This window comes from Taurulus bubalis (assembly GCF_910589615.1).
Source record: "Taurulus bubalis genome assembly, chromosome: 9".
NCBI lineage: Eukaryota > Metazoa > Chordata > Actinopteri > Perciformes > Cottidae > Taurulus > Taurulus bubalis.
The window spans coordinates 25,778,307-25,803,976 of NC_136597.1; the positions used below are offsets into that span (position 1 = coordinate 25,778,307).

General features: G+C 46.5%; 4 protein-coding genes across 4 annotated transcripts in view; 3 read left to right on the forward strand and 1 right to left on the reverse strand.

The window, feature by feature from the left end:
• Positions 1 to 1,899: 1,899 nt before the first annotated feature.
• Positions 1,900 to 5,533, forward strand: LOC306741160 (hyaluronidase-5-like; the record flags this gene model as incomplete). Its single annotated transcript, XM_079223413.1, has 4 exons — positions 1,900 to 1,954; positions 2,301 to 3,262; positions 4,229 to 4,318; positions 4,411 to 5,533. 4 exons carry the CDS (start codon positions 1,900 to 1,902, stop codon positions 4,828 to 4,830), a joined length of 1,527 nt encoding a protein of 508 aa, XP_079079539.1. The 3' UTR covers positions 4,831 to 5,533.
• A 1,819-nt stretch (positions 5,534 to 7,352) lies between these two features.
• LOC306741161 (hyaluronidase-5-like) lies at positions 7,353 to 9,862 on the forward strand (the record flags this gene model as incomplete). Its single annotated transcript, XM_079223414.1, has 3 exons — positions 7,353 to 8,294; positions 9,261 to 9,350; positions 9,443 to 9,862. 3 exons carry the CDS (start codon positions 7,353 to 7,355, stop codon positions 9,860 to 9,862), a joined length of 1,452 nt encoding a protein of 483 aa, XP_079079540.1.
• Positions 9,863 to 10,960: 1,098 nt separating this feature from the next.
• On the forward strand, positions 10,961 to 14,813 carry LOC306741162 (hyaluronidase-5-like; the record flags this gene model as incomplete). The annotated part of the gene is made up of 4 exons (XM_079223415.1): positions 10,961 to 10,967; positions 12,284 to 13,245; positions 14,212 to 14,301; positions 14,394 to 14,813. 4 exons carry the CDS (start codon positions 10,961 to 10,963, stop codon positions 14,811 to 14,813), a joined length of 1,479 nt encoding a protein of 492 aa, XP_079079541.1.
• A 9,915-nt stretch (positions 14,814 to 24,728) lies between these two features.
• Positions 24,729 to 25,670, reverse strand: part of pot1 (protection of telomeres 1 homolog) — a gene marked incomplete at both ends in the record, with an annotated part of 80,592 nt that continues 79,650 nt past the window's right edge. Inside the window, one exon of the mRNA XM_079223416.1 lies at positions 24,729 to 25,577. Coding sequence (XP_079079542.1) covers positions 24,729 to 25,577 — 849 coding nt within the window. The remainder of the gene's footprint in view (positions 25,578 to 25,670) is intronic.

Consider the following 25,670-nt stretch of genomic DNA (forward strand, 5'->3'; position numbering starts at 1 on the left):
TCTGCTGGCATGGAAACAAAAGATTGATGTGGGTAATTAAGGGTGATATACACCAAATATTAGCCAACGTTAGAAATGGAGAACAAACTACAGAAAGTAGTAAGTAAAAAAATAAAAATGTACCTCAATACATCAATGCATAACATTGGTAATTAAATCCTTAAAATAAATAGTCTAAATCTTCATATATTTTTTCTTTAACCTGAAATGTATTAATAAAAAATGGGCACAAGTGGGATTTTAAGATAAGATGGGAACAGCCAATACTGCAATCTTTGCAAATTTATCTGTAAAAAATAAACATTTAGTCAAGGTTAACTTTGTAAACTGTGCTGATTACAGAAATAAAAAAAACTTTAAAAACACCCGAACTATCCCTTTAAGACGGAAAACTCTTTCTTTGCCAAGAAAGAACTTTCCTAGGCTTTTTGTTGATGCAATTATTTCTGATTCATGTGTGACTGCACATGCACTTTACAATGTTTTCACTAAGTTCAGTTATTGCGAAAGTTGAGATGTTGCAACTGAATAAAGTGGTCAGTTGGTTGTGAACGACATAAAATACGTACTTAGTCATAAATGTACACAAAAAGAAGGTGGATGAGAAAGCAACACGTTCTTGCACAACCCAGAGCAACACATGAAGTGATCACCTGCAGGAGGGCTTTTCACCCAGGTGTGCTGCATCAGAGCCCTGAGTCATCAGAGCCAGGTACACACACACGCACACACACGAGGGCAATTGAAAGAAATCTGCAGACAGATTTCTTTTGAAACGTCTAGAAGAAGCAGAAGAGACAAAGCGGAGGCTCGGGGTGAGGATCGTGGTCCGAACGCCAAGAGGTACCTTCTATGATCAAGACTCTGAGGCCTGACTGTCTCTCACTCTTACTCTCACTCTCTCACTCTGAGCTACCAAACTAAAAGACTCCAGGACAGATTACATGTGCTAAAAACACAACCTAAAAATGAAAGGTACCAGTAATCAAGGACTCATTGTTCCAATCGATAGATTTGTGAATACAGCAAGAAAACTGGCTGACTTGTTTTTTCGATATTGTAAAGATACCGTTTTATAAATTAATCACCTTTGCATTTGTGTATCAGTTTGAAATCAAACGAAGCTCTCTAATGCCGTGTTCACACCAAAACAGTTGCGAATTATCGCAACCATAGCAACCATCGCTGGGGAAAGGGGGCAGGGCTTATCTCTGTGTCTTGAAAACATCCACTATTTCCTTCATCCACCAAGTAAATAACCACTAGTTCTGCTTTATACTTGTTGAGGAAGTCCCACACACGTCGGGACATCAACCGCCCCGTGTCTGGGTTCATAACATTATCCATAGTCGCACACAGCTCCGACTCCTCCAGGACTGTGTCTGAATGAAGCCGCTTCCAGCGCTCCTTCAGCGGACCAGCAGTTTGATTCAGTAACCGCGGTGATGCCGGGCGCAGCTTCTCAACGCTGATTGGCTTTCGCAACTCCGCGTCATGCGAATTATTCGCTGGAGTTGAAATATTTGAACGCCGGCGGAAAAGCGGAGTTGCGAATATTCGCAACGCCGTTTCGCCCCTATCGCGACGCCAGGCGAAAAATCCGCTTTTTCGCAACCTAACGCGGCTGTGCATTGACTTAACATGTACTCTGGACGCGCCGCAAATTCGCGCCGCGTCCGGTGTGAACGCGGCATAACTGTGGAGAACCACAACTTGCTTTTCTTAACGAGATTCTTGCAATAAACGGAATATAAAAATAAATAATTAAAAACTCTTCTGTGATGTCAGCCACTCAAGTTAATGTGTTCTGTTTAAGATGAGATCTGAGGTCGTTTAAATCAGCAACATATTCTTCTTGCTGTGATGTCAGGATGCAACCTTTAACAATACAGTGAAATCATGGCCCTGCTGCTTCCTTTTCCACTTCATATTCCTCGGCATCCTGATGTTGAAGGTTCGTTGCAGAACTGCGCTCCCACTTCTTCTTCAAGATTTTGAAGAGGAATTCATAAGGACTTTAGGAAAAGACAACCGCGGCGCTCATTGAATCCGTCTGCACTTGTACAATATGCAACATGTATATTTAGTTTTCTTTAAAAGCAACTTGATGTTCATCACGTTGGCGGCTGAATGGCCCTTAACTGTTCATGCAGCAAGGAATCATATTCGCCTCCTTTTCTTTGTCCATCTTTCAAGCACAAAAGGCAGTGAGAGAACGTTGGTTCATCTCTAAACAAAACTAGATTTGATTGATTAGACTCTTTCCTAGCTCCTAATGTTCTGTTTCCTTTTGCTCACAGGTCAGACTGCCGGCTTCAAAATGAGTAAACTCCGGCTGCTCGATGTCAAATGGTTCCCCTCCGTCTTTGTCGCCACGCTGGCCCTGCTGTGCTCCGTCCGAGCCCTGCCGAGCACGGACCCCCCGCTCCGTCGCGGCCAACACTTCCTGTTCATGTGGAATGCCCCGACGGAGCTCTGCGACAAACGCTTCGACATGCCGCTGGACCTCTCCCACTTCCACTTCGTCAGCAGCACGCTGAAGACGGCGACCAACCAGAGCATCTCCCTCTTCTACACCGACCGCTTCGGCCTCTTCCCCCACGTGGACGAGGACACCGGCGAGCTGCACGACGAGGGCCTGCCGCAGCTGGTAGACATGGAGGAGCACCAAGAGCTCGCCGAGGACGACATCGAGTTTTACATCACCGGCAACCGGCCGGGCCTCGCCGTGCTCGACTTTGAGGAGTGGAGGCCGCTGTGGGTTCGAAACTGGGGCAGCAAAGACATCTACAGGCAGATTTCCATCGAAACGGTCCAGAAGAAGAACCCGTCGATGACAGAAGACGAGGTGGAGGAACGGGCGAAGTTCTTGTTCGAACGCGGCGCCAGGCGGTACTTCCTTCGATCCATCCGCATCGGCAAAATGCTGAGGCCCAACCGGCTCTGGGGCTTCTACCTGTTCCCCGACTGCTACAACTACGACTACCACAAGGACATGGAGGCCTTCACCGGGGAGTGTCCCGCCATCGAGCAGGACCGGAACGACAATCTGCTGTGGCTCTGGAGCGATTCCACTGCGCTCTTTCCGTCCATCTACCTGGAGTTGGTGCTCAGGGACACCTGGCAGGCCCGGCAGTTCGTCCGGCATCGCATCCATGAGGCCATGAGGGTGTCGATGCTCCCCAATAGCTCCTACTCCATCCCCATCTACGCCTACATCCGCCCCGTCTACAAGGACAGCACCGACGACTACATGTCAGAGGTCAGACACATTTTATATCTCCTTCTATACATATGATGGTAAATACTGACCTATGATTGGCTGGTTGGGGCCCTGATGTTGAGATTGAGGTTAAGTAACAGTGGTAGTGCTTCAGCTCTGTTAACTGACTGGTGAAACTAACTTTACTGCAAGTTAAACGGATGACCTTTTTTTACTTGTATCCATTGATCAGTGGATCTTTTACCAATACAATAAAAAGTGCCTGTTGCCTTGGAATAAACCTGATGATTCAAGTCGAGGTGTTTCAGAGAAAATGATACTCAAGCAAAAGGAAAAGTCACTCCATTAGGGTCCGACTAGCCATGGGGAAGTTGGGATAGACTCCCAAATGGCTGATCCATTCCCGACCGAGCCGGCCGGTGGTCATATAGGTTTTACTTACTTTGTCTTTGGCTACTCTTGTTCACTTTCAGTGAAGCGGTGACGTTCTGATTCAATCTGAGGAAGAAGGTGTTTGAGAGATGTGTGTTGAAGGTCTTTAGCGTCATCATGTTAATGTACGGTGGATGCTCGCTTCATGCTTTGTAGCGACGAGCTGGTCAACGCTATATCTGACAGAAGGGAGGACGATCCGTCAGACGAACGGCGATTTAAAGGTAGAAACTCTTCCGGCAAACAATTGGCGTCTGCCCGGCCGACCCGTCCTTTTTTTTTTAGGTCTTTGTCATGATGGCGTCTGGAAGGACTGACTCGGTCTTTTCTGAAAAACAAAGCACAAAGACTCAATGTGGACTCTTTTGTTTTGGGAGCTCACATATATGGTACAGCAATATAAACAGTGTACTTGGAAAGTACAGCTTCATGAGAGTAGAAACACTTTGTAAGATCTTTTAAGATTGATTGTTCTAATGTAAAGAATTGGGCCGTTCTTGTGATGAGACGTCCTAAAGGTTTGCACTTCACATAAGTTGGTTTCTTATGATTCCGGCCATCTGTGTTTCTCAGTTTGATCTCGTGAACACCATCGGAGAAGCTGCTGCTCTCGGCGCCGCTGGCATCATTTCCTGGGGAGACATGGACGTCACCGACTCAGAGGTAGAAACATAATCCCCCTTTTTTTTATTACATTTTTCACCAACGTAACTTGACATCCGCTACCTTGACTTCATATCTCTAAACCCCTGCAGGACTCGTGCTTCGATGCCCAAGACCACCTGGAGCAGATCATGAACCCGTACATCCTGAACATCACCACGGCGGCGCGGCTCTGCAGCGAGGCGCTCTGCGGGGGGCAGGGCCGCTGCATGAGGAAGCTCTGGGACGACGACGTCTACCTCCACCTCGACTCGCGGCGTTTCGACATCGTGCGGCAGCCGGCCGGCGGCCCGCTGACGGTGCACGGCGGCCTCTCGCAGGACGACATCGACTACTTTGAACGCAGCTTCGACTGCCTTTGCTACAGCCAGGAGCCGTGCCACTCGGCCCTGATGTTTGACAGCCCCAAGGGCGTCGTCAACCCGACTAATGGAGGCGCTAACAGGCCCCTCCCACCCGTCCAGCTGCTGACTATATTGCTCAGTCTGAAGTACGTCGTGATGAGGATATAAATTAAAGGCACAAATCTGACACTTGGGATTCAGGACGTGTGGTTTTAGTCACTCGGTGGATAATTCCAAAGTTATAACAGCCCCGTTTGTTTCTTTTGTTTCGGACCTTTCTTCTTTTCTTACCGTTTGTATTTTAGCCTTTTTAAAGATGAATTTTTTCATTCACAGAACTTTAGAACACTAGGGAGTGCACTGAAGTGTAGAGCTGAATATGCATGCGTGTGTGTTGGTGTGTTGGTGTGTGTGTGTGTGTGTGTGTGTGTGTGTGTGTGTGTGTGTGTGTGTGTGTGTGGTTTGTTTACCATTCCCCCTGCTGCAGCAGAGACCCACAATCTGGACGGTGGAAGTGCAGTACAGACATACGACCACAAGAGGGCAGCGCCGCCCGACAGACGGATGAGGAGGCGCAGCAGCATCTGGAGGGGAAACCAGGAGCCGTTTCAGTATTGAAGTGTTTTTTTAATTCTGAAATGCACTCATTGTACTGCAATTCCTCCTCTACAGATCAAGGCAAAAGCAAAAAATGGAAATTTGTATTAAAGCGACCGTAACTTTGGAAGACGACCACTCTCTTTGGCTAAAACTACCAAAACTAAAAGCTACCAAACTAAAAGACTCCAGGACAGATTACATGTGTGACTGCACATGCACTTTACAATGTTTTCACTAAGTTCAGTTATTGCAAAAGTTGAGATGTTGCAACTGAATAAAGTGGTCAGTTGGTTGTGAACGACATAAAATGCGTACTTAGTCTTAAATGTACACAAAAAGAAGGTGGATGAGAAAGCAACACGTTCTTGCAGAACCCATAGCAACACATGAAGTGATCACCTGCAGGAGGGCTTTTCACCCAGGTGTGCTGCATCAGAGCCAGGTACACACACACACACACACACACACACACACACACACACACACACACACACACACACACACACACACACCGGGGCAATTGAACGAAATCTGCAGACAGATTTCTTTTGAAACGTCTAGAAGAAGCAGAAGAGACAAAGCGGAGGCTCGGGGTGAGGATCGTGGTCCGAACGCCAAGAGGTACCTTCTATGATCAAGACTCTGAGGCCTGACTGTCTCTCACTCTTACTCTCACTCTCTCACTCTGAGCTACCAAACTAAAAGACTCCAGGACAGATTACATGTGCTAAAAACACGACCTAAAAATGAAAGGTACCAGTAATCAAGGACTCATTGTTCCAATCGATAGATTTGTGAATACAGCAAGAAAACTGGCTGACTTGTTTTTTCGATATTGTAAAGATACCGTTTTATAAATTAGTCACCTTTGCATTTTTGTATCAGTTTGAAATCAAACGAAGCTCTCTAATGCCGTGTTCACACCAAAACAGTTGCGAATTATCGCAACCATAGCAACCATCGCTGGGGAAAGGGGGCAGGGCTTATCTCTGTGTCTTGAAAACATCCACTATTTCCTTCATCCACCAAGTAAATAACCACTAGTTCTGCTTTATACTTGTTGAGGAAGTCCCACACACGTCGGGACATCAACCGCTCCGTGTCTGGGTTCAAAACATTATCCGTAGTCGCACACAGCTCCGACTCCTCCAGGACGAGTGTCTGAATGAAGCTGCTTCCAGTGCTCCTTCAGCGGACCAGCAGTTTGATTCAGTAACCGCGGTGATGCCGGGCGCAGCTTCTCAACGCTGATTGGCTTTCGCAACTCCGCGTCATACGAATTATTCGTGGAGTTGAAATATTTGAACGCCGGCGAAAAAGCGGAAAAAGCGGAGTTGCGAATATTCGCAACGTCGTTTCGCCCCTATCGCGACGCCCGGCGAAAAATCCGCTTTTTCGCAACCTAACGCGGCTGTGCATTGACTTAACATGTACTCTGGTCGCGCCGCAAATTCGCGCCGCGTCCGGTGTGAACACGGCATAACTGTGGAGAACCACAACTTGCTTTTCTTAACGAGATTCTTGCAATAAACGGAATATAAAAATAAATAGTTAAAAACTCTTCTGTGATGTCAGCCACTCAAGTTAATGTGTTCTGTTTAAGATGAGATCTGAGGTTGTTTAAATCAGCAACATATTCTTCTTGCTGTGATGTCAGGATGCAACCTTTAACAATACAGTGACATCATGGCCCTGCTGCTTCCTTTTCCTAACTGCTGTTGAAGGTTCGTTGCAGAACTGCGCTCCCACTACTTCTTCAAGATTTTGAAGAGGAATTCATAAGGACTTTAGGAAAAGACAACCGCGGCGCTCATTGAATCCGTCTGCACTTGTACAATATGCGACATGTATATTTAGTTTTCTTTAAAAGCAACTTGATGTTCATCACGTTGGCGGCTGAATGGCCCTTAACTGTTCATGCAGCAAGGAATCATATTCGCCTCCTTTTCTTTGTCCATCTTTCAAGCACAAAAGGCAGTGAGAGAACGTTTGTTCATCTCTAAACAAAACTAGATTTGATTGATTAGACTCTTTCCTAGCTCCTAATGTTCTGTTTCCTTTTGCTCACAGGTCAGACTGCCGGCTTCAAAATGACTAAACTCCGGCTGCTCGATGTCAAACGGTTCCCCTCCGTCTTTGTCGCCACGCTGGCCCTGCTGTGCTCCGTCCGAGCCCTGCTGAGCACGGACCCCCCGCTCCGTCGCGGCCAACACTTCCTGTTCATGTGGAACGCCCCGACGGAGCTCTGCGACGAACGCTTCGACATGCCGCTGGACCTCTCCCACTTCCACTTCGTCAGCAGCACGCTGAAGACGGCGACCAACCAGAGCATCTCCCTCTTCTACACCGACCGCTTTGGCCTCTTCCCCCACGTGGACGAGGACACCGGCGAGCTGCACGACGAGGGCCTGCCGCAACTGGTAGACATGAAGGAGCACCACGAGCTCGCCGAGGACGACATCGAGTTTTACATCACCGGCAACCGGCCGGGCCTCGCCGTGCTCGACTTTGAGGAGTGGAGGCCGCTGTGGGTTCGAAACTGGGGCAGCAAAGACATCTACAGGCAGATTTCCATCGAAACGGTCCAGAAGAAGAACCCGTCGATGACAGAAGACGAGGTGGAGGAACGGGCGAAGTTCTTGTTCGAACGCGGCGCCAGGCGGTACTTCCTTCGATCCATCCGCATCGGCAAAATGCTGAGGCCCAACCGGCTCTGGGGCTTCTACCTGTTCCCCGACTGCTACAACTACGACTACCACAAGGACATGGAGGCCTTCACCGGGGAGTGTCCCGCCATCGAGCAGGACCGGAACGACAATCTGCTGTGGCTCTGGAGCGATTCCACTGCGCTCTTTCCGTCCATCTACCTGGAGTTGGTGCTCAGGGACACCTGGCAGGCCCGGCAGTTCGTCCGGCATCGCATCCATGAGGCCATGAGGGTGTCGATGCTCCCCAATAGCTCCTACTCCATCCCCATCTACGCCTACATCCGCCCCGTCTACAAGGACAGCACCGACGACTACATGTCAGAGGTCAGACACATTTTATATCTCCTTCTATACATATGATGGTAAATACTGACCTATGATTGGCTGGTTGGGGCCCTGATGTTGAGATTGAGGTTAAGTAACAGTGGTAATGCTTCAGCTCTGTTAACTGACTGGTGAAACTAACTTTACTGCAAGTTAAACGGATGACCTTTTTTTACTTGTATCCATTGATCAGTGGATCTTTTACCAATACAATAAAAAGTGCCTGTTGCCTTGGAATAAACCTGATGATTCAAGTCGAGGTGTTTCAGAGAAAATGATACTCAAGCAAAAGGAAAAGTCACTCCATTAGGGTCCGACTAGCCATGGGGAAGTTGGGATAGACTCCCAAATGGCTGATCCATTCCCGACCGAGCCGGCCGGTGGTCATATAGGTTTTACTTACTTTGTCTTTGGCTACTCTTGTTCACTTTCAGTGAAGCGGTGACGTTCTGATTCAATCTGAGGAAGAAGGTGTTTGAGAGATGTGTGTTGAAGGTCTTTAGCGTCGTCATGTTAATGTACGGTGGATGCTCGCTTCATGCTTTGTAGCGACGAGCTGGTCAACGCTAAATCTGACAGAAGGGAGGACGATCCGTCAGACGAACGGCGATTTAAAGGTAGAAACTCTTCCGGCAAACAATTGGCGTCTGCCCGGCCGACCCGTCCTTTTTTTTTTAGGTCTTTGTCATGATGGCGTCTGGAAGGACTGACTCGGTCTTTTCTGAAAAACAAAGCACAAAGACTCAATGTGGACTCTTTTGTTTTGGGAGCTCACATATATGGTACAGCAATATAAACAGTGTACTTGGAAAGTACAGCTTCATGAGAGTAGAAACACTTTGTAAGATCTTTTAAGATTGATTGTTCTAATGTAAAGAATTGGGCCGTTCTTGTGATGAGACGTCCTAAAGGTTTGCACTTCACATAAGTTGGTTTCTTATGATTCCGGCCATCTGTGTTTCTCAGTTTGATCTCGTGAACACCATCGGAGAAGCTGCTGCTCTCGGCGCCGCTGGCATCATTTCCTGGGGAGACATGGACGTCACCGACTCAGAGGTAGAAACATAATCCCCCTTTTTTTTATTACATTTTTCACCAACGTAACTTGACATCCGCTACCTTGACTTCATATCTCTAAACCCCTGCAGGACTCGTGCTTCGATGCCCAAGACCACCTGGAGCAGATCATGAACCCGTACATCCTGAACATCACCACGGCGGCGCGGCTCTGCAGCGAGGCGCTCTGCGGGGGGCAGGGCCGCTGCATGAGGAAGCTCTGGGACGACGACGTCTACCTCCACCTCGACCCGCGGCGTTTCGACATCGTGCGGCAGCCGGCCGGCGGCCCGCTGACGGTGCACGGCGGCCTCTCGCAGGACGACATCGACTACTTTGAACGCAGCTTCGACTGCCTTTGCTACAGCCAGGAGCCGTGCCACTCGGCCCTGATGTTTGACAGCCCCAAGGGCGTCGTCAACCCGACTAATGGAGGCGCTAACAGGCCCCTCCCACCCGTCCAGCTGCTGACTATATTGCTCAGTCTGAAGTACGTCGTGATGAGGATATAAAATAAAGGCACAAATCTGACACTTGGGATTCAGGACGTGTGGTTTTAATTACTCGGTGGATAATTCCAAAGTTATAACAGCCCCGTTTGTTTCTTTTGTTTCGGACCTTTCTTCTTTTCTTACCGTTTGTCTTTTAGCCTTTTTAAAGATGAATTTTTTCATTCACAGAACTTTAGAACACTAGGGAGTGCACTGAAGTGTGGAGCTGAATATGCATGCGTGTGTGTGTATGTGGTTTGTTTACCATTCCCCCTGCTGCAGCAGAGACCCACAATCTGGACGGTGGAAGTGCAGTACAGACATACGACCACAAGAGGGCAGCGCCGCCCGACAGACGGATGAGGAGGCGCAGCAGCATCTGGAGGGGAAACCAGGAGCCGTTTCAGTATTGAAGTGTTTTTTTAATTCTGAAATGCACTCATTGTACTGCAATTCCTCCTCTACAGATCAAGGCAAAAGCAAAAAATGGAAATTTGTATTAAAGCGACCGTAACTTTGGAAGACGACCACTCTCTTTGGCTAAAACTACCAAAACTAAAAGCTGCCAAACTAAAAGACTCCAGGACAGATTACATGTGTGACTGCACATGCACTTTACAATGTTTTCACTAAGTTCAGTTATTGCAAAAGTTGAGATGTTGCAACTGAATAAAGTGGTCAGTTGGTTGTGAACGACATAAAATGCGTACTTAGTCTTAAATGTACACAAAAAGAAGGTGGATGAGAAAGCAACACGTTCTTGCAGAACCCATAGCAACACATGAAGTGATCACCTGCAGGAGGGCTTTTCACCCAGGTGTGCTGCATCAGAGCCAGGGACAAACACACACACACACACACACACACACACACACACACACACACACACACACACACACACACACCGGGGCAATTGAACGAAATCTGCAGACAGATTTCTTTTGAAACGTCTAGAAGAAGCAGAAGAGACAAAGCGGAGGCTCGGGGTGAGGATCGTGGTCCGAACGCCAAGAGGTACCTTCTATGATCAAGACTCTGAGGCCTGACTGTCTCTCACTCTGAGCTACCAAACTAAAAGACTCCAGGACAGATTACATGTGCTAAAAACACGACCTAAAAATGAAAGGTACCAGTAATCAAGGACTCATTGTTCCAATCGATAGATTTGTGAATACAGCAAGAAAACTGGCTGACTTGTTTTTTCGATATTGTAAAGATACCGTTTTATAAATTAGTCACCTTTGCATTTTTGTATCAGTTTGAAATCAAACGAAGCTCTCTAATGCCTGTTCACACCAAAACAGTTGCGAATTATCGCAACCATAGCAACCATCGCTGGGGAAAGGGGGCAGGGCTTATCTCTGTGTCTTGAAAACATCCACTATTTCCTTCATCCACCAGGTAAATAACCACTAGTTCTGCTTTATACTTGTTGAGGAAGTCCCACACACGTCGGGACATCAACCGCCCCGTGTCTGGGTTCACTATATTATCCGTAGTCGCACACAGCTCCGACTCCTCCAGGACTGTGTCTGAATGAAGCCGCTTCCAGCGCTCCTTCAGCGGACCAGCAGTTTGATTCGGTAACCGCGGTGATGCCGGGCGCAGCTTCTCAACGCTGATTGGCTTTCGCAACTCCGCGTCATGCGAATTATTCGCTGGAGTTGAAATATTTGAACGCCGGCGAAAAAGCGGAAAAAACGGAGTTGCGAATATTCGCAACGCCGTTTCGCCCCTATCGCGACGCCCGGCGAAAAATCCGCTTTTTCGCAACCCAACGCGGCTGTGCATTGACTTAACATGTACTCTGGTCGCGCCGCAAATTCGCGCCGCGTCCGGTGTGAACACGGCATAACTGTGGAGAACCACAACTTGCTTTTCTTAACGAGATTCTTGCAATAAACGGAATATAAAAATAAATAGTTAAAAACTCTTCTGTGATGTCAGCCACTCAAGTTAATGTGTTCTGTTTAAGATGAGATCTGAGGTCGTTTAAATCAGCAACATATTCTTCTTGCTGTGATGTCAGGATGCAACCTTTAACAATACAGTGACATCATGGCCCTGCTGCTTCCTTTTCCTAACTGCTGTTGAAGGTTCGTTGCAGAACTGCGCTCCCACTTCTTCTTCAAGATTTTGAAGAGGAATTCATAAGGACTTTAGGAAAAGACAACCGCGGCGCTCATTGAATCCGTCTGCACTTGTACAATATGCGACATGTATATTTAGTTTTCTTTAAAAGCAACTTGATGTTCATCACGTTGGCGGCTGAATGGCCCTTAACTGTTCATGCAGCAAGGAATCATATTCGCCTCCTTTTCTTTGTCCATCTTTCAAGCACAAAAGGCAGTGAGAGAACGTTGGTTCATCTCTAAACAAAACTAGATTTGATTGATTAGACTCTTTCCTAGCTCCTAATGTTCTGTTTCCTTTTGCTCACAGGTCAGACTGCCGGCTTCAAAATGAGTAAACTCCGGCTGCTCGATGTCAAATGGTTCCCCTCCGTCTTTGTCGCCACGCTGGCCCTGCTGTGCTCCGTCCGAGCCCTGCCGAGCACGGACCCCCCGCTCCGTCGCGGCCAACACTTCCTGTTCATGTGGAACGCCCCGACGGAGCTCTGCGAAAAACGCTTCGACATGCCGCTGGACCTCTCCCACTTCCACTTCGTCAGCAGCACGCTGAAGACGGCGACCAACCAGAGCATCTCCCTCTTCTACGCCGACCGCTTCGGCCTCTTCCCCCACGTGGACGAGGACACCGGCGAGCTGCACGACGAGGGCGTGCCGCAGCTGGTAGACATGAAGAAGCACCAAGAGCTCGCCGAGAACAACATCGAGTTTTACATCACCGACAACCGGTCGGGCCTCGCCGTGCTCGACTTTAAGGAGTGGAGGCCGCTGTGGGTTCGAAACTGGGGCAGCAAAGACATCTACAGGCAGATTTCCATCGAAACGGTCCAGAAGAAGAGGCCGTCGATGACAAAAAAAGAGGCGGAGGTACGGGCGAAGTTCTTGTTCGAACGCGGCGCCAGGCGGTACTTCCTTCAATCCATCCGCATCGGCAAACTGCTGAGGCCCAACCGGCTCTGGGGCTTCTACCTGTTCCCCGACTGCTACAACTACGACTACCACAAGGACATGGAGGCCTTCACCGGGGAGTGTCCCGCCATCGAGCAGGACCGGAACGACAATCTGCTGTGGCTCTGGCGCGATTCCACGGCGCTCTTTCCGTCCATCTACCTGGAGTTGGTGCTCAGGGACACCTGGCAGGCCCGGCAGTTCGTCCGGCATCGCATCCATGAGGCCATGAGGGTGTCGACGCTCCCCAATAGCTCCTACTCCATCCCCATCTACGCCTACATCCGCCCCGTCTACAAGGACGGCACCGACGACTACATGTCAGAGGTCAGACACATTTTATATCTCCTTCTATACATATGATGGTAAATACTGACCTATGATTGGCTGGTTGGGGCCCTGATGTTGAGATTGAGGTTAAGTAACAGTGGTAATGCTTCAGCTCTGTTAACTGACTGGTGAAACTAACTTTACTGCAAGTTAAACGGATGACCTTTTTTTACTTGTATCCATTGATCAGTGGATCTTTTACCAATACAATAAAAAGTGCCTGTTGCCTTGGAATAAACCTGATGATTCAAGTCGAGGTGTTTCAGAGAAAATGATACTCAAGGAAAAGGAAAAGTCACTCCATTAGGGTCCGACTAGCCATGGGGAAGTTGGGATAGACTCCCAAATGGCTGATCCATTCCCGACCGAGCCGGCCGGTGGTCATATAGGTTTTACTTACTTTGTCTTTGGCTACTCTTGTTCACTTTCAGTGAAGCGGTGACGTTCTAAATCAATCTGAGGAAGAAGGTGTTTGAGAGATGTGTGTTGAAGGTCTTTAGCGTCGTCATGTTAATGTACGGTGGATGCTCGCTTCATGCTTTGTAGCGACGAGCTGGTCAACGCTAAATCTGACAGAAGGGAGGACGATCCGTCAGACGAACGGCGATTTAAAGGTAGAAACTCTTCCGGCAAACAATTGGCGTCTGCCCGGCCGACCCGTCCTTTTTTTTTTAGGTCTTTGTCATGATGGCGTCTGGAAGGACTGACTCGGTCTTTTCTGAAAAACAAAGCACAAAGACTCAATGTGGACTCTTTTGTTTTGGGAGCTCACATGTATGGTACAGCAATATTAACAGTGTACTTGGAAAGTACAGCTTTATGAGAGTAGAAACACTTTGTAAGATCTTTTAAGATTGATTGTTCTAATGTAAAGAATTGGGCCGTTCTTGTGATGAGACGTCCTACAGGTTTGCACTTCACATAAGTTGGTTTCTTATGATTCCGGCCATCTGTGTTTCTCAGTTTGATCTCGTGAACACCATCGGAGAAGCTGCTGCTCTCGGCGCCGCTGGCATCATTTCCTGGGGAGACATGGACGTCACCGACTCAGAGGTAGAAACATAATCCCCCTTTTTTTTATTACATTTTTCACCAACGTAACTTGACATCCGCTACCTTGACTTCATATCTCTAAACCCCTGCAGGACTCGTGCTTCGATGCCCGAGACCACCTGGAGCAGATCATGAACCCGTACATCCTGAACATCACCACGGCGGCGCGGCTCTGCAGCGAGACGCTCTGCAGGGGGCAGGGCCGCTGCATGAGGAAGCTCTGGGACGACGACGTCTACCTCCACCTCGACCCGCGGCGTTTCGACATCGTGCGGCAGCCGGCCGGCGGCCCGCTGACGGTGCACGGCGGCCTCTCGCAGGACGACATCGACTACTTTGAACGCAGCTTCGACTGCCTTTGCTACAGCCAGGAGCCGTGCCACTCGGCCCTGATGTTTGACAGCCCCAAGGGCGTCGTCAACCCGACTAGTGGAGGCGCTAACAGGCCCCTCCCACCCGTCCAGCTGCTGACTATATTGCTCAGTCTGAAGTACGTCGTGATGAGGATATAAATTAAAGGCACAAATCTGACACTTGGGATTCAGGACGTGTGGTTTTAGTCACTCGGTGGATAATTCCAAAGTTATAACAGCCCCGTTTGTTTCTTTTGTTTCAGACCTTTCTTCTTTTCTTACCGTTTGTCTTTTAGCCTTTTTAAAGATGAATTTTTTCATTCACAGAACTTTAGAACACTAGGGAGTGCACTGAAGTGTGGAGCTGAATATGCATGCGTGTGTGTGTCTGTGTGTGTGTGTGTGGTTTGTTTACCATTCCCCCTGCTGCAGCAGAGACCCACAATCTGGACGGTGGAAGTGCAGTACAGACATACGACCACAAGAGGGCAGCGCCGCCCGACAGACGGATGAGGAGGCGCAGCAGCATCTGGAGGGGAAACCAGGAGCCGTTTCAGTATTGAAGTATTTTTTTAATTCTGAAATGCACTCATTGTACTGCAATTCCTCCTCTACAGATCAAGGCAAAAGCAAAAAATGGAAATTTGTATTAAAGCGACCGTAACTTTGGAAGACGACCACTCTCTTTGGCTGAACTTCATTCTGCATCGGCCTCAAATCACCACTTGTAATACATGTTTGTACTATTAATACATGTTTGTACAAGGGAGACCGTGTCCCTGATCACTTACTTTGCAAGTTCATGATAAAAGGAATCCTTCGTATGAACGGGAGCCTTAACTTTAATCTATCAGCACCTGACTGTTGTTTGAAGACACGCATGAAATGCAGTCAATCCGTCCTTTAAATGCAGTCAAGTTCACAATTAATCATGACTGTCAGACAAAATGGTAAAAAATCAAACACAGCAGCTGAACTGTTTGATCGACTATGTGGACATTTAATGTGTGTAATGCTGCGTTCACAGGCAGGCTGGCCTCATCCAGCATTCGTAGCTTTACCTCCAAAAAATAAATAAAATAATGCGCCATTATTCAGAGATATCCCAAGAAATCATTCTGTGATCTCCAAGTAGTCATGAGCGAGGACGTATAAATCAAATTACTTTATATACTGCTGAGTAGCTAAAACGATTATATTGCATCCAAATGTACGAGTTAATTTGCCTTTTTTAAATAAATCTTCACTTAAAGTAAATTATTTTAGAAAAAAGTAAATTTTTTAGAGTTGAAGCATGAAGTAGCATGAATGGGAAATACTGAAATCAATAATCTTTCATCTTTTTTATGTTTTAAGGACTATACTTAGCAAAGTCTAAGTACTTAGACTACTTGAGTAAATGTACTTATTTACTGGCTGTAATTACAGCAGTAGCCAGTCTGAGCTGCATATTCTGTCCTGTAGGGGGAGCCAGAGCTCCACACCCCAGACTGCAGCACACAGACAGGAAAACACTGCAGCTAACACTAATGATGCACTGGAAAGGATTAAACAAAACATGCAACTTATTGAAATACTTATTTTATTTAATATAAATAGTGCCACTTTAAGTCATTATCTTGAGAGCCGGCTGCACCTGATTCCTCCTGTCTGATGGCGTTGAGTCCTTTAAAAAGAACTGTCTTTCTAAAGTGGCTTCAAACAGAAAATACTGATGTGTTTTTATATATTTCTTGAGGAAAAACCCACGTTGTAGAGCAATCTGGATTACATCATGAGTTTAAATCCAGAAACACGTGAATATGAATCTACACAGCACATTAATTGGGAGCAGCCTCTGTGTCTTCACACTCGGGCCTCTGGCCTCGAGGCGCAGCATCTTTCTTTATTTCCACGTTCTGCATGTCAAAAAAAATGTTTTCCTCCAACGCTGTTGCTTCTGATTTCACACAACAAAGATCTGAGAGACGCCGCAGGTTTGATTCCTCTGATTTCATCAGAGCTCAGTTTCCAAATACAACTGCAGAATGTATCGTCTCCCCGAAGACGGATTTATGAAAATAAATTAAAGTATTTGGGGATGTTAATTATCCACCTGAAACTGAATTGTGTTTCCTGGCCACAACTATATAAATATATATATCATCAAATGAAAATAAATGATATATATAAATATATAACAAAATAAAGACAACATGTTATATATGTTTCTATATATATCATTTGTTTTTTTAAATACATATATATATATGTATATATATGTATGTATGTATGTATGTATATATGTATGTATGTATATATATGTATATATTTATGTGTATATTTATGTATATATATGTATATATTTATGTGTATATGTATGTATATATATGTGTGTATATACATTTATGTATATATATCTATATATATATGTATGTATGTATACATATATATGTATGTATGTATATATATATATATATATATATATTTGTTTATTTATATATACATATATATAATATGTATATATATATATATGTATATATATATATGTATATATATATATATATATATATATATATATATATATATATATATATATATATATATATAATGTATATAATAAATCATTTAAGTAATTTGGTCTGGATTTGGTCTTGCCTCTAAGAAAAATTTTGGTCTGAAATTTTAAAGAAATACTTCAGCACTTTGGTAGAAATGTGCTAATTCCTTTATTGTCCAGAGTTAGATGAGCAGATTGACACGAGGCTCCTCTTCGTACGGTAACTTGAAGCTGGTTAGCCTAGCTTAGCATAAGGACTTGAAACTAGGGGGAATCAGCTGAGCCTGGCTGTCCTGAGGTACAAAATAAATAAATATATAAAATCTTCCCACCAACACTGAAGAACATTTCACTCGTAAATCCAGTGTTCATTGTAAAATAAGACGCGTTCTGTCGTATATTCAGAGCTCTGAAACGAGCTCTTTGTTCAGTCGCATGAATGACTGAATTCCAGAGCACAGTGATATTTTATGTCGCAACACATTTCGCGCCCTCTCATCCATATTCAGGGCTCGTCCGCATCAGCTGGTCCTCCAGAAGAATCCTGCGTCTGAGCCGCTGTGACGAACAGCCGGCCTGTTGTGCGCAGTATGAATATCTTTCATGTCTGAGATGCTGCGGCCGGCAACTTTCTGTGGTTGAAAACAGTCAACTTAGCTTTCGTTTGACAAAATGGAGTCGTGGTGGAATAAGATCTAGTGGTTATTGACTCAGGGGGGTTTACGGTGTTCTGACCTAAAGTAGCCACAAGTACTTATCAAAGGTTGGAGAGGTATTCTAATATTTTACTTGAGTAAAATTAGCAACACTACAAAGTACAAAAAGTATTAAAAACTAAAACTAAACAAAAGTACCAAAACTTCCAGGTCTGAAGAGTTCAAGCTGCATTCTATCTACTGACCACCAGGGGATGACTCCTCTGGTTGTATAGAAGTATATGCGTCATGTGTTAAAGCTGCGTTATCTCTCCTGACCACCAAGGGGAGACTCCTCTGGTTGTATAGAAGTCTATACTTCATGTGTTAAAGCTGCATTCTCTCTCCTGACCACCAAGGGGCGACTCCTCTGGTTGTATAGAAGTATATGCTTCAAGTGTTGAAGCTACATTATCTCTCCTGACCATCAGGGGGCGACTCCTCTGGTTGTATAGAAGTATATGCTTCATGTGTTAAAGCTGCATTCTCTCTATTGGCCACCAGGGGCCGAACCCTCTGGTTGTATAGAAGTCTATGCTTCATGTGTTAAATCTGTATTCTCTCTCCTGACCACCAAGGGGTGACTCCTCTGGTTGTATAGAAGTCAATGCTTAATGTTTTAAAGCTGTATTCTCTCTACTGACCACCAATGGGCGACTCCTCTGGTTGTATAGAAGTCTATGCTTCAAGTGTTAAAGCTGCATTATCTCTCCTGACCACTAAGGGGCGGCAACTCTGGTTGTATAGAAGTCTATGCTTCATGTGTTAAAGCTGCATTCTCTCTACTGACCACCAGGGGACCTTGTCCCGCGGAGCCCTCACCCTCCCTGCACTGGCGGCCTGGTCCAGCCCGGCCCAGCTGGGCTCAGCCTGGTCCCCTCCCAGTATAATCTGCTCTGTCAGATGGAAGCTGTCACCCGGTGGTGGTGGTGGTGGGGAATAAGAGCTTTATTGTCCCGATCCTCCTCCTTTGTTGGGGATTGCAGCAACATTTCTAGGTCACCGGCTGTGACTGAACGCCCCGCTGCCCAGACTGATTCCTCACTGAGGGGAATTCAACCCCCTCCCCATATTTTTCGCCCGGCACTTTCAAGAGGAAACACGATTAGAAATATGCTCCCAGCAACAAACAGCCGGGCTGCGATCTGCCAAACGATTCCAGCTTCTGTTGTCTGTCGGAGCCGATACATCATGGGTGCTGACTCAAACTGTTTTGACACAAAGACTCTTTCATGGTGATAATTGGGCGGACGGGCTCTCAGATCCTTTTCCCCATTCACATTTCTCCTCATAATTATTCTTAACCTTTGACCCCGATCTCTCTCGGGGAGGGGGGGGGGGGGGGGGGGGGGGGGGGGGTGAAGCACAAATTAATGTTCTGGTTAAATATTCAGAGGCTGGTGATGGTGTTTGTTTAGAGAAGAACATCTATGTTGCAGGTCATTTAGCAGCGGGACTGCAAGCGTCACTATTTTTCACATCACTGTATATATTTTTTAATTAACCTTGTAAATATCTAATAATTTACCAATAAATTATATTTAAAAAATAAAGGGGCACCCTCCAAGTTCTGAAAAGTAAAGCCAATGCTGAAGTGTCTTAAAACTGCATTCTCTCTAGTGTCCATCAGGGGGTGACTACTCTGGTTGTATAGAAGTCTATGCTTCGTGTGTTAAAGCTGCATCATCTCTAATGACCACCAGGGGGCGACTCCTCTGGTTGTATAGAAGTCTATATAAATTACTTAACTATTGTAAACATGAGTTTATGTCTCAATCTCTAGTTTCAAGTCTTCTTCAATACAGCATGATGTTCATTTAGTAAATTATGGTCATTTAGAGTCAAACAGACCATAAAGCATGGGGCCATTAGCTAAAAAACTAGGGGCACAAAAGGGGTCATAGTGGGTTTAAAGCCACCCGGCTGTATTTAAGCACCACATGGATCATCACCCTAGTGTGTGCTCTGTGTTGCACGTCTGTTTGATGCCTGTTTCTGCTGACGAGGTCAAATCAGTCCGGAAACAAACATGTCTCCTGTTGAGTGTCAGGAACTTCAGAAACAGACCAAAGTTTCTCCTCTTCGTCGTCTTCCGCATGCGTCTCAGTTGGTCACGAGAGGAAAACCGACTGGATGTGAGGAGTTTGTTGGAGTTTGTTGGAGGGAGCTGCAGCAGATGTCTGGAGGCAGTCTTTAGAGTGAATCAGATCCCTGCAGCTCTGCAGTCCCCCATTAAGACTCCTCGCTCGGGGGCTGAGAAGAAGAAGAACTGGGTCTGCAGTCGAGAGTTTTCTTTTGTTTTTCAGTCAGAGAACAGCTGGAAATAAGGACGGTGATGTTGGTGCGTCAGTCCAACACGTCGGTCTCCATCTCGGCCATTTCTGGTCAGAATTGCTGTAAATGTGCAGCTGATTATGCTTCAAAGCACGCATCTTTATTAATTCTCGTCTGTCTTTATCTGACCACAAAGCAGGCAGTCTCAGACCGTCCGTCTGCCTCGTGCACACTTCCTTCGCATAGTCTGAGAACTGTTCCATTCGGTCTACGTCACACTTGTTGGGTGTGACGTAGACCGAATGTCCAGAATGTGCGGCGTTGACGTTGGCTCGACTTGAATGAACGAGCTTCGGAGGTCCGGCGAGTCCAGCGTGTGGATCATCTAATACATGATGGTCCATTTAGAGTCAAACAGATCAGAAAACGCACCAAATTCCTTGTGCAAGTGTACTTGGTAATCAAGTGTCTCTGATTGAACCTTCTTGGCGTCAGGATTTCTTGCGGGACGGCCGTTTTGTTTTGCCAGAGTTTGGTTCCTCTTAAATTGCCAACTGAGCGAATCAGTGAAGGGCCTCTCTGAGAGAGAACATGTATCTTAATGGAATGTGCTGGACTACAGTGGGTTTGTCCCCAGTTGGACGGCTGCTGCCAACTCACCTGGTGCGTTGTATTAAACGTGTCTCTGCATGTGAACAATGACAGAAACACACAGATAAAAACACGGCTTCTGGGCAGGAAGCTCTCTGTTGAAATTATGTTTGTTAGTATTTATTTCACGCCTGTTTTAGGATTTAAAAAATATAATTTCACTCCATCCTGCACAAATGTCTTGGTTGCCGTGGGAGCCTGGCTCCCGTCCACCAATCAGGGGCCAGCGATCCCAGGACGTCCCGTCTCACCCCAGAAACCGTCCATGGGAGCATTTGGGAGAAGGTCAGTGAGCCTCAGTGTACCCGCCGCCCCCATTGTTTCTGAATGAATGGGGCAGTCTAATTACTGGAGCAGCGACTGGGGGCCGCCGGGCCTCGTCTACAAAAGACTCCAACAAGCAAGTTTGGTGCCAGAGAACAAATCGAAGCCAAATGGGTGATTAGAGAAGAATAGAAGAATGAGGTTTACGTACGACGAGCCCCCTCCGGTCGATGCGGAGAAGAATACAATGGGACAAGAATGTCATGTCATTACCCACGGCTGTAAATTCAAATTAAAGTTTATATGATTTTATGCGAAATGATAGGGCGGAAAGTAGAGGCTTTTCTTTTCTCTCCAACAAATAATAACAAACTCTTGGCTCTGAATGGTGGAACTGAAGGACAGAAGGAATCTTCTATTAAGACTTCGGCGTTCAGCGTGAATCCCTCCAGACCACGAAATGTTCAAATGTTAGATTTGACACTCAAACACTCCCCCAAAACTATCATTATGAACGTAAACAACCAAGATGGCTGTTGTTGGTGCTCACAGCTGATTACCAACTCTACCTTTAAAATAAAAAACAAAAGGTATTTACCCTCAAACGGGCCTTTGAAGAAGTGAGGACCGCTTTGTGGTGAAAAACATTGTAGTCCTCACAATGTAGCCAAAACACACACACACACACACACACACACACACACACACACACACACACACACACACACACACACACACACACACACACACACACACACCTCCTGTCACCATATTTGATGATTAGATTCCAGAGGCGTCTGCAGTTGGAATTTGCCTTCACATGCACACTTTAATTACCGTAAACGTCGGGCTACGGCCGGTCAGTGTCCCCGCTGTAGCAAGCTAGTAGCCAGTAGCAAGCTAGTAGCTTGTAGCTACTGCTGCTACCGGCCGCTGCTGCTGCTACTGCCCGCGTCCCCTCTGCCCAAGTCGGGTGTCGAGCCTGGTCCCGCTACCTTCGGTGGTTTTCGGGGAGCTAGCTGTTGTTAGCGGGGAAGTAACGGAGCGCTAGCAGGAGCCCCAGCTGGCTACAGCGGGGCGCTAACGGGGACACTGACCGAAGGTAGTAGCGGCTCGTAACCCAACGTTTACGGTAAATGTAGTCAACATTAGTCAGATGTTTTATGATTGTTTTAGCGTCTTCTGTATTGATTTGGTATCGTCGTGGTAACTGTCTAATGACACGCGGGTAAAGCTCAGTTTGTGTCCTTCTTCTTTAGGTGGGCCAGACTGCGCCGCCTCAGACCAGACTTTTTTTCACAATAAAAGAGCCTGGATGTGCTCGTCCGTGGTACTGTAGCACCGTTCACTGTGGCTGCCGGCTGAGAGGCGGACTCGGGGACAATGGCGCCGCTGTGTCCTCCCCCGGCTGGGCGGCGATGACGAGGCGATGGCGAGAGGAAAACAAGCTATTTGAGCCGAGTGTGACGCAGCAAAATAAGAAAAGAAAAAAAAAATTGGGGGACGGGGGGGTTTTGATCCAAAAAAAACATGATACATGATTTTCTTGCATGGCCTCGTTTGTGCGCTGTGTTCAGCTTGTTGGACGAACTGTAACTCCATGTTGTCGAGTCTGAACGGGACAAACAAAGAGGACTGTGTCCTGTGGACAGACCCACTCTGACATGTTTCCCTCTATAGATAAATAAATACACAAATTGCTATATTGCCAAATAAAATACACATTTTCTTTACCACTACTGGCCCCAAAAAACTACCCGGATACAACTGCACCCAATCTCACTACAGCAACATGACGCTATCTGTACTTTTTTATATTTCTTTTCACTGTTTAACGGCTCTGCTCTGTTTGAAACAACCAAAACACGACGTTGAGCAGTAAAATGTCAACAACAGAGATATTGTTAGCACTGCAAAGGTACTATTAAGTACTCAGGTACTCACATGTACTTGTATTTGGTCTGAGAGGAAGTGGTATCGATGCAACGCTAAATCATTGGAATGTTCCGTTCAAAACTTTTACATTTATTCATATATACGAAACGTTAAACTTTTTCGTCCCTTACTTGAGTTGAATCATCGGTACAAAAGATTCACACTCGGGTCGCACCGCCTGAGATTCAAGAAAGAAAAAAGAAATATTGAGAAAATATATAGACATCATATCAACAACATTACTACAGTTATGACATCTATATCTGTTGAAAATTTGTAAACATTTATTTTTAAACTCAACACTTCCTGTGAGGCTTTTATTCTGAAAATTGAGTAGGACAGCGTTTGGACTTAAATCAGCTTTTAACTGTGGATTGTGATTCTTATTTACAAACGGGCGCACACTTCTCAACGTTATATATATATATATATATATATATATATATATATATATATATATATATATATATATATATATTATGTCATGAAATGAAACATTCGTATTGAAAGACAAAGACTGGCAGCAGTATCAACTTTCCCATTTAGTCTGTTAGTCAGACATTTTATTTAAAATGTAAAAATGTAAAAGTTTCAGTTTCTCTGTGATGCGACACATTGAGCTGTCCATCAACGCCACGATTCATAACAACAAACATCTACTTTCAAATGTTGTTTAATTAAAGTGACACTTTCTCGTGGCTAAAAAAAATAAATCAACAACAACAGCGACTCGGTCACATGACTCACTGAAGAAAGAGCACCGACAGCATGGACGACCATTTTCCAATATATTACCTCTCATCCCGCTGCAAAGTACACACAGAAGAACAAAACTACACGTTTCTTTATGCCCGTTATCTCAAGACAGTTGACGGGTTTTAACTGTATTTCAGGCGTCCATAATGTTCTCATAATTTCTTCTAAAAAGAGTCACGTCATTTGGCGAATGCAGTGATCGACTGCTACATGTATGCGGGACGACATATAGATATTACATCGATATCGTGATATATATCGTCTTAATATCGTAATATAACAAGTCTTTTCCTGGATTTAAGGTGATTTAATTCCACAGTAAATATGATTGCAATATCGAGGGATTTGTTTTCCTCCACACGGCTACGGCCCGTAGCTACTAGCTCAATTACTAACATTAATTAGCTTAGCACTTTTTATTGGGGTCGCAACAAGTTAACTGAACATGAAAAAAACCTTTTACCCTCCATATATTTACACTTATATGGAGGGTACAAGTTTTTTTTTTGTGTTAAAATTCATGATAAGAAATAATAATAAATGTGTATTTTGTATTTAAATGGAGCAGCTCTTTAGAGGACATTTTACAACTGCTTTTAAATGAAACTAAACTGGAACTAAAACCCTTTTTCCCCAAGGAAATTGTTACAGACACCTGAAATAAAGCGTCACCCAATTTCATTTTCTTTTCCTCAAGAGCCTCCCGGGTCCACGTCGGCTCTCAGCTTCTGTCGCGATGAACTAAAAGTAAGAATTGAAAAGGACTAAACACATAAAAGCTCAAACTGTCTGTGTTGGTTCTTCTAGAAACTCTGTAAACGGTGGAAAGGACGAACTGAGTCCGCCAGTAAACACGTGTCCAACAGTTAAAAAAAACTCATGACTCGACAACCCGATGTCACAACTTGTCCGCCAATCAAACGACCACGAGCCGCCGCTGACCTTTGACCTTTTCTGCCCTCAGCAGTGTGTCCCCGCGGCGGCGTAGGAGGTGGACGCCTCCCTGCGGATGGTGCTGAAGGGCGACAGCTCCAGCTCGGTGGCGGCGCACTGGTTGTCCGCACCGCCGCCGCCGCCGCCGCCGCCGTCGTCGGCATCGGCCGCGGGGCGCGGCGGCCCGCACTCCACGCAGCAGCAGCAGCAGCAGTCCAGCAGCGCTCTGGTGAACGGCTGGCACAGGCAGAACAGCAGCACCGGCGTCACCGCCGACTTGCAGAAGAGCAGCATCTGGCTGACCAGCTGCAGGACGTCCAGGGTCCTCCTGGCCACGCCGGCCGCCATGTACGCGCCCACGATGTTGCAGATGTTCTCCGGGATGATGCAGAAGCCGTAGAGGATGGCCAGCGCCACCACGGCGCAGTTCATCTGGCTCTCCAGCCGGATCTGCTTCTTGCCGCCGCGGACGCAGGCCCGCTCGGCGAGCCGGATCTTGCGCGCCGTGACCAGCGAGCTGCAGATGGTGAACAGCGTCGGCAGGCAGAAGTAGCAGCCGAAGTACCACCAGAGGCGGGCGCCGTCGTAGGTGAGCCCCAGCACGTACAGCGTGTCCGGCAGCTCGGTGGAGATCCGGACCACGCAGCGCTCGCACGGCGCCGCGTCCGGCGGGTCGCCGTCCTCGGTGACCAGCTGGCGGATCAGCAGCTCGGGCAGCGCCAGCAGCAGAGCGCCCACCCAGATGACGGCCAGCTTGGCCGCGGTCGACGCCCAGTTCTCGATCATCTCGTAGTACAGCTGCACGTTGGTGGCGGCGCGGAAGCGGTCGATGCAAAGGGCGCAGAGCGTGAAGGTCGTGACCCCGAGAGACGCCACCTGGGGGGGAGGGAAACAACCAGGGTTCATACACATGTTGACCAGTGGGTTTCCATGACTTTAACCCAAATGTCCATTACAAACATTTAGTGA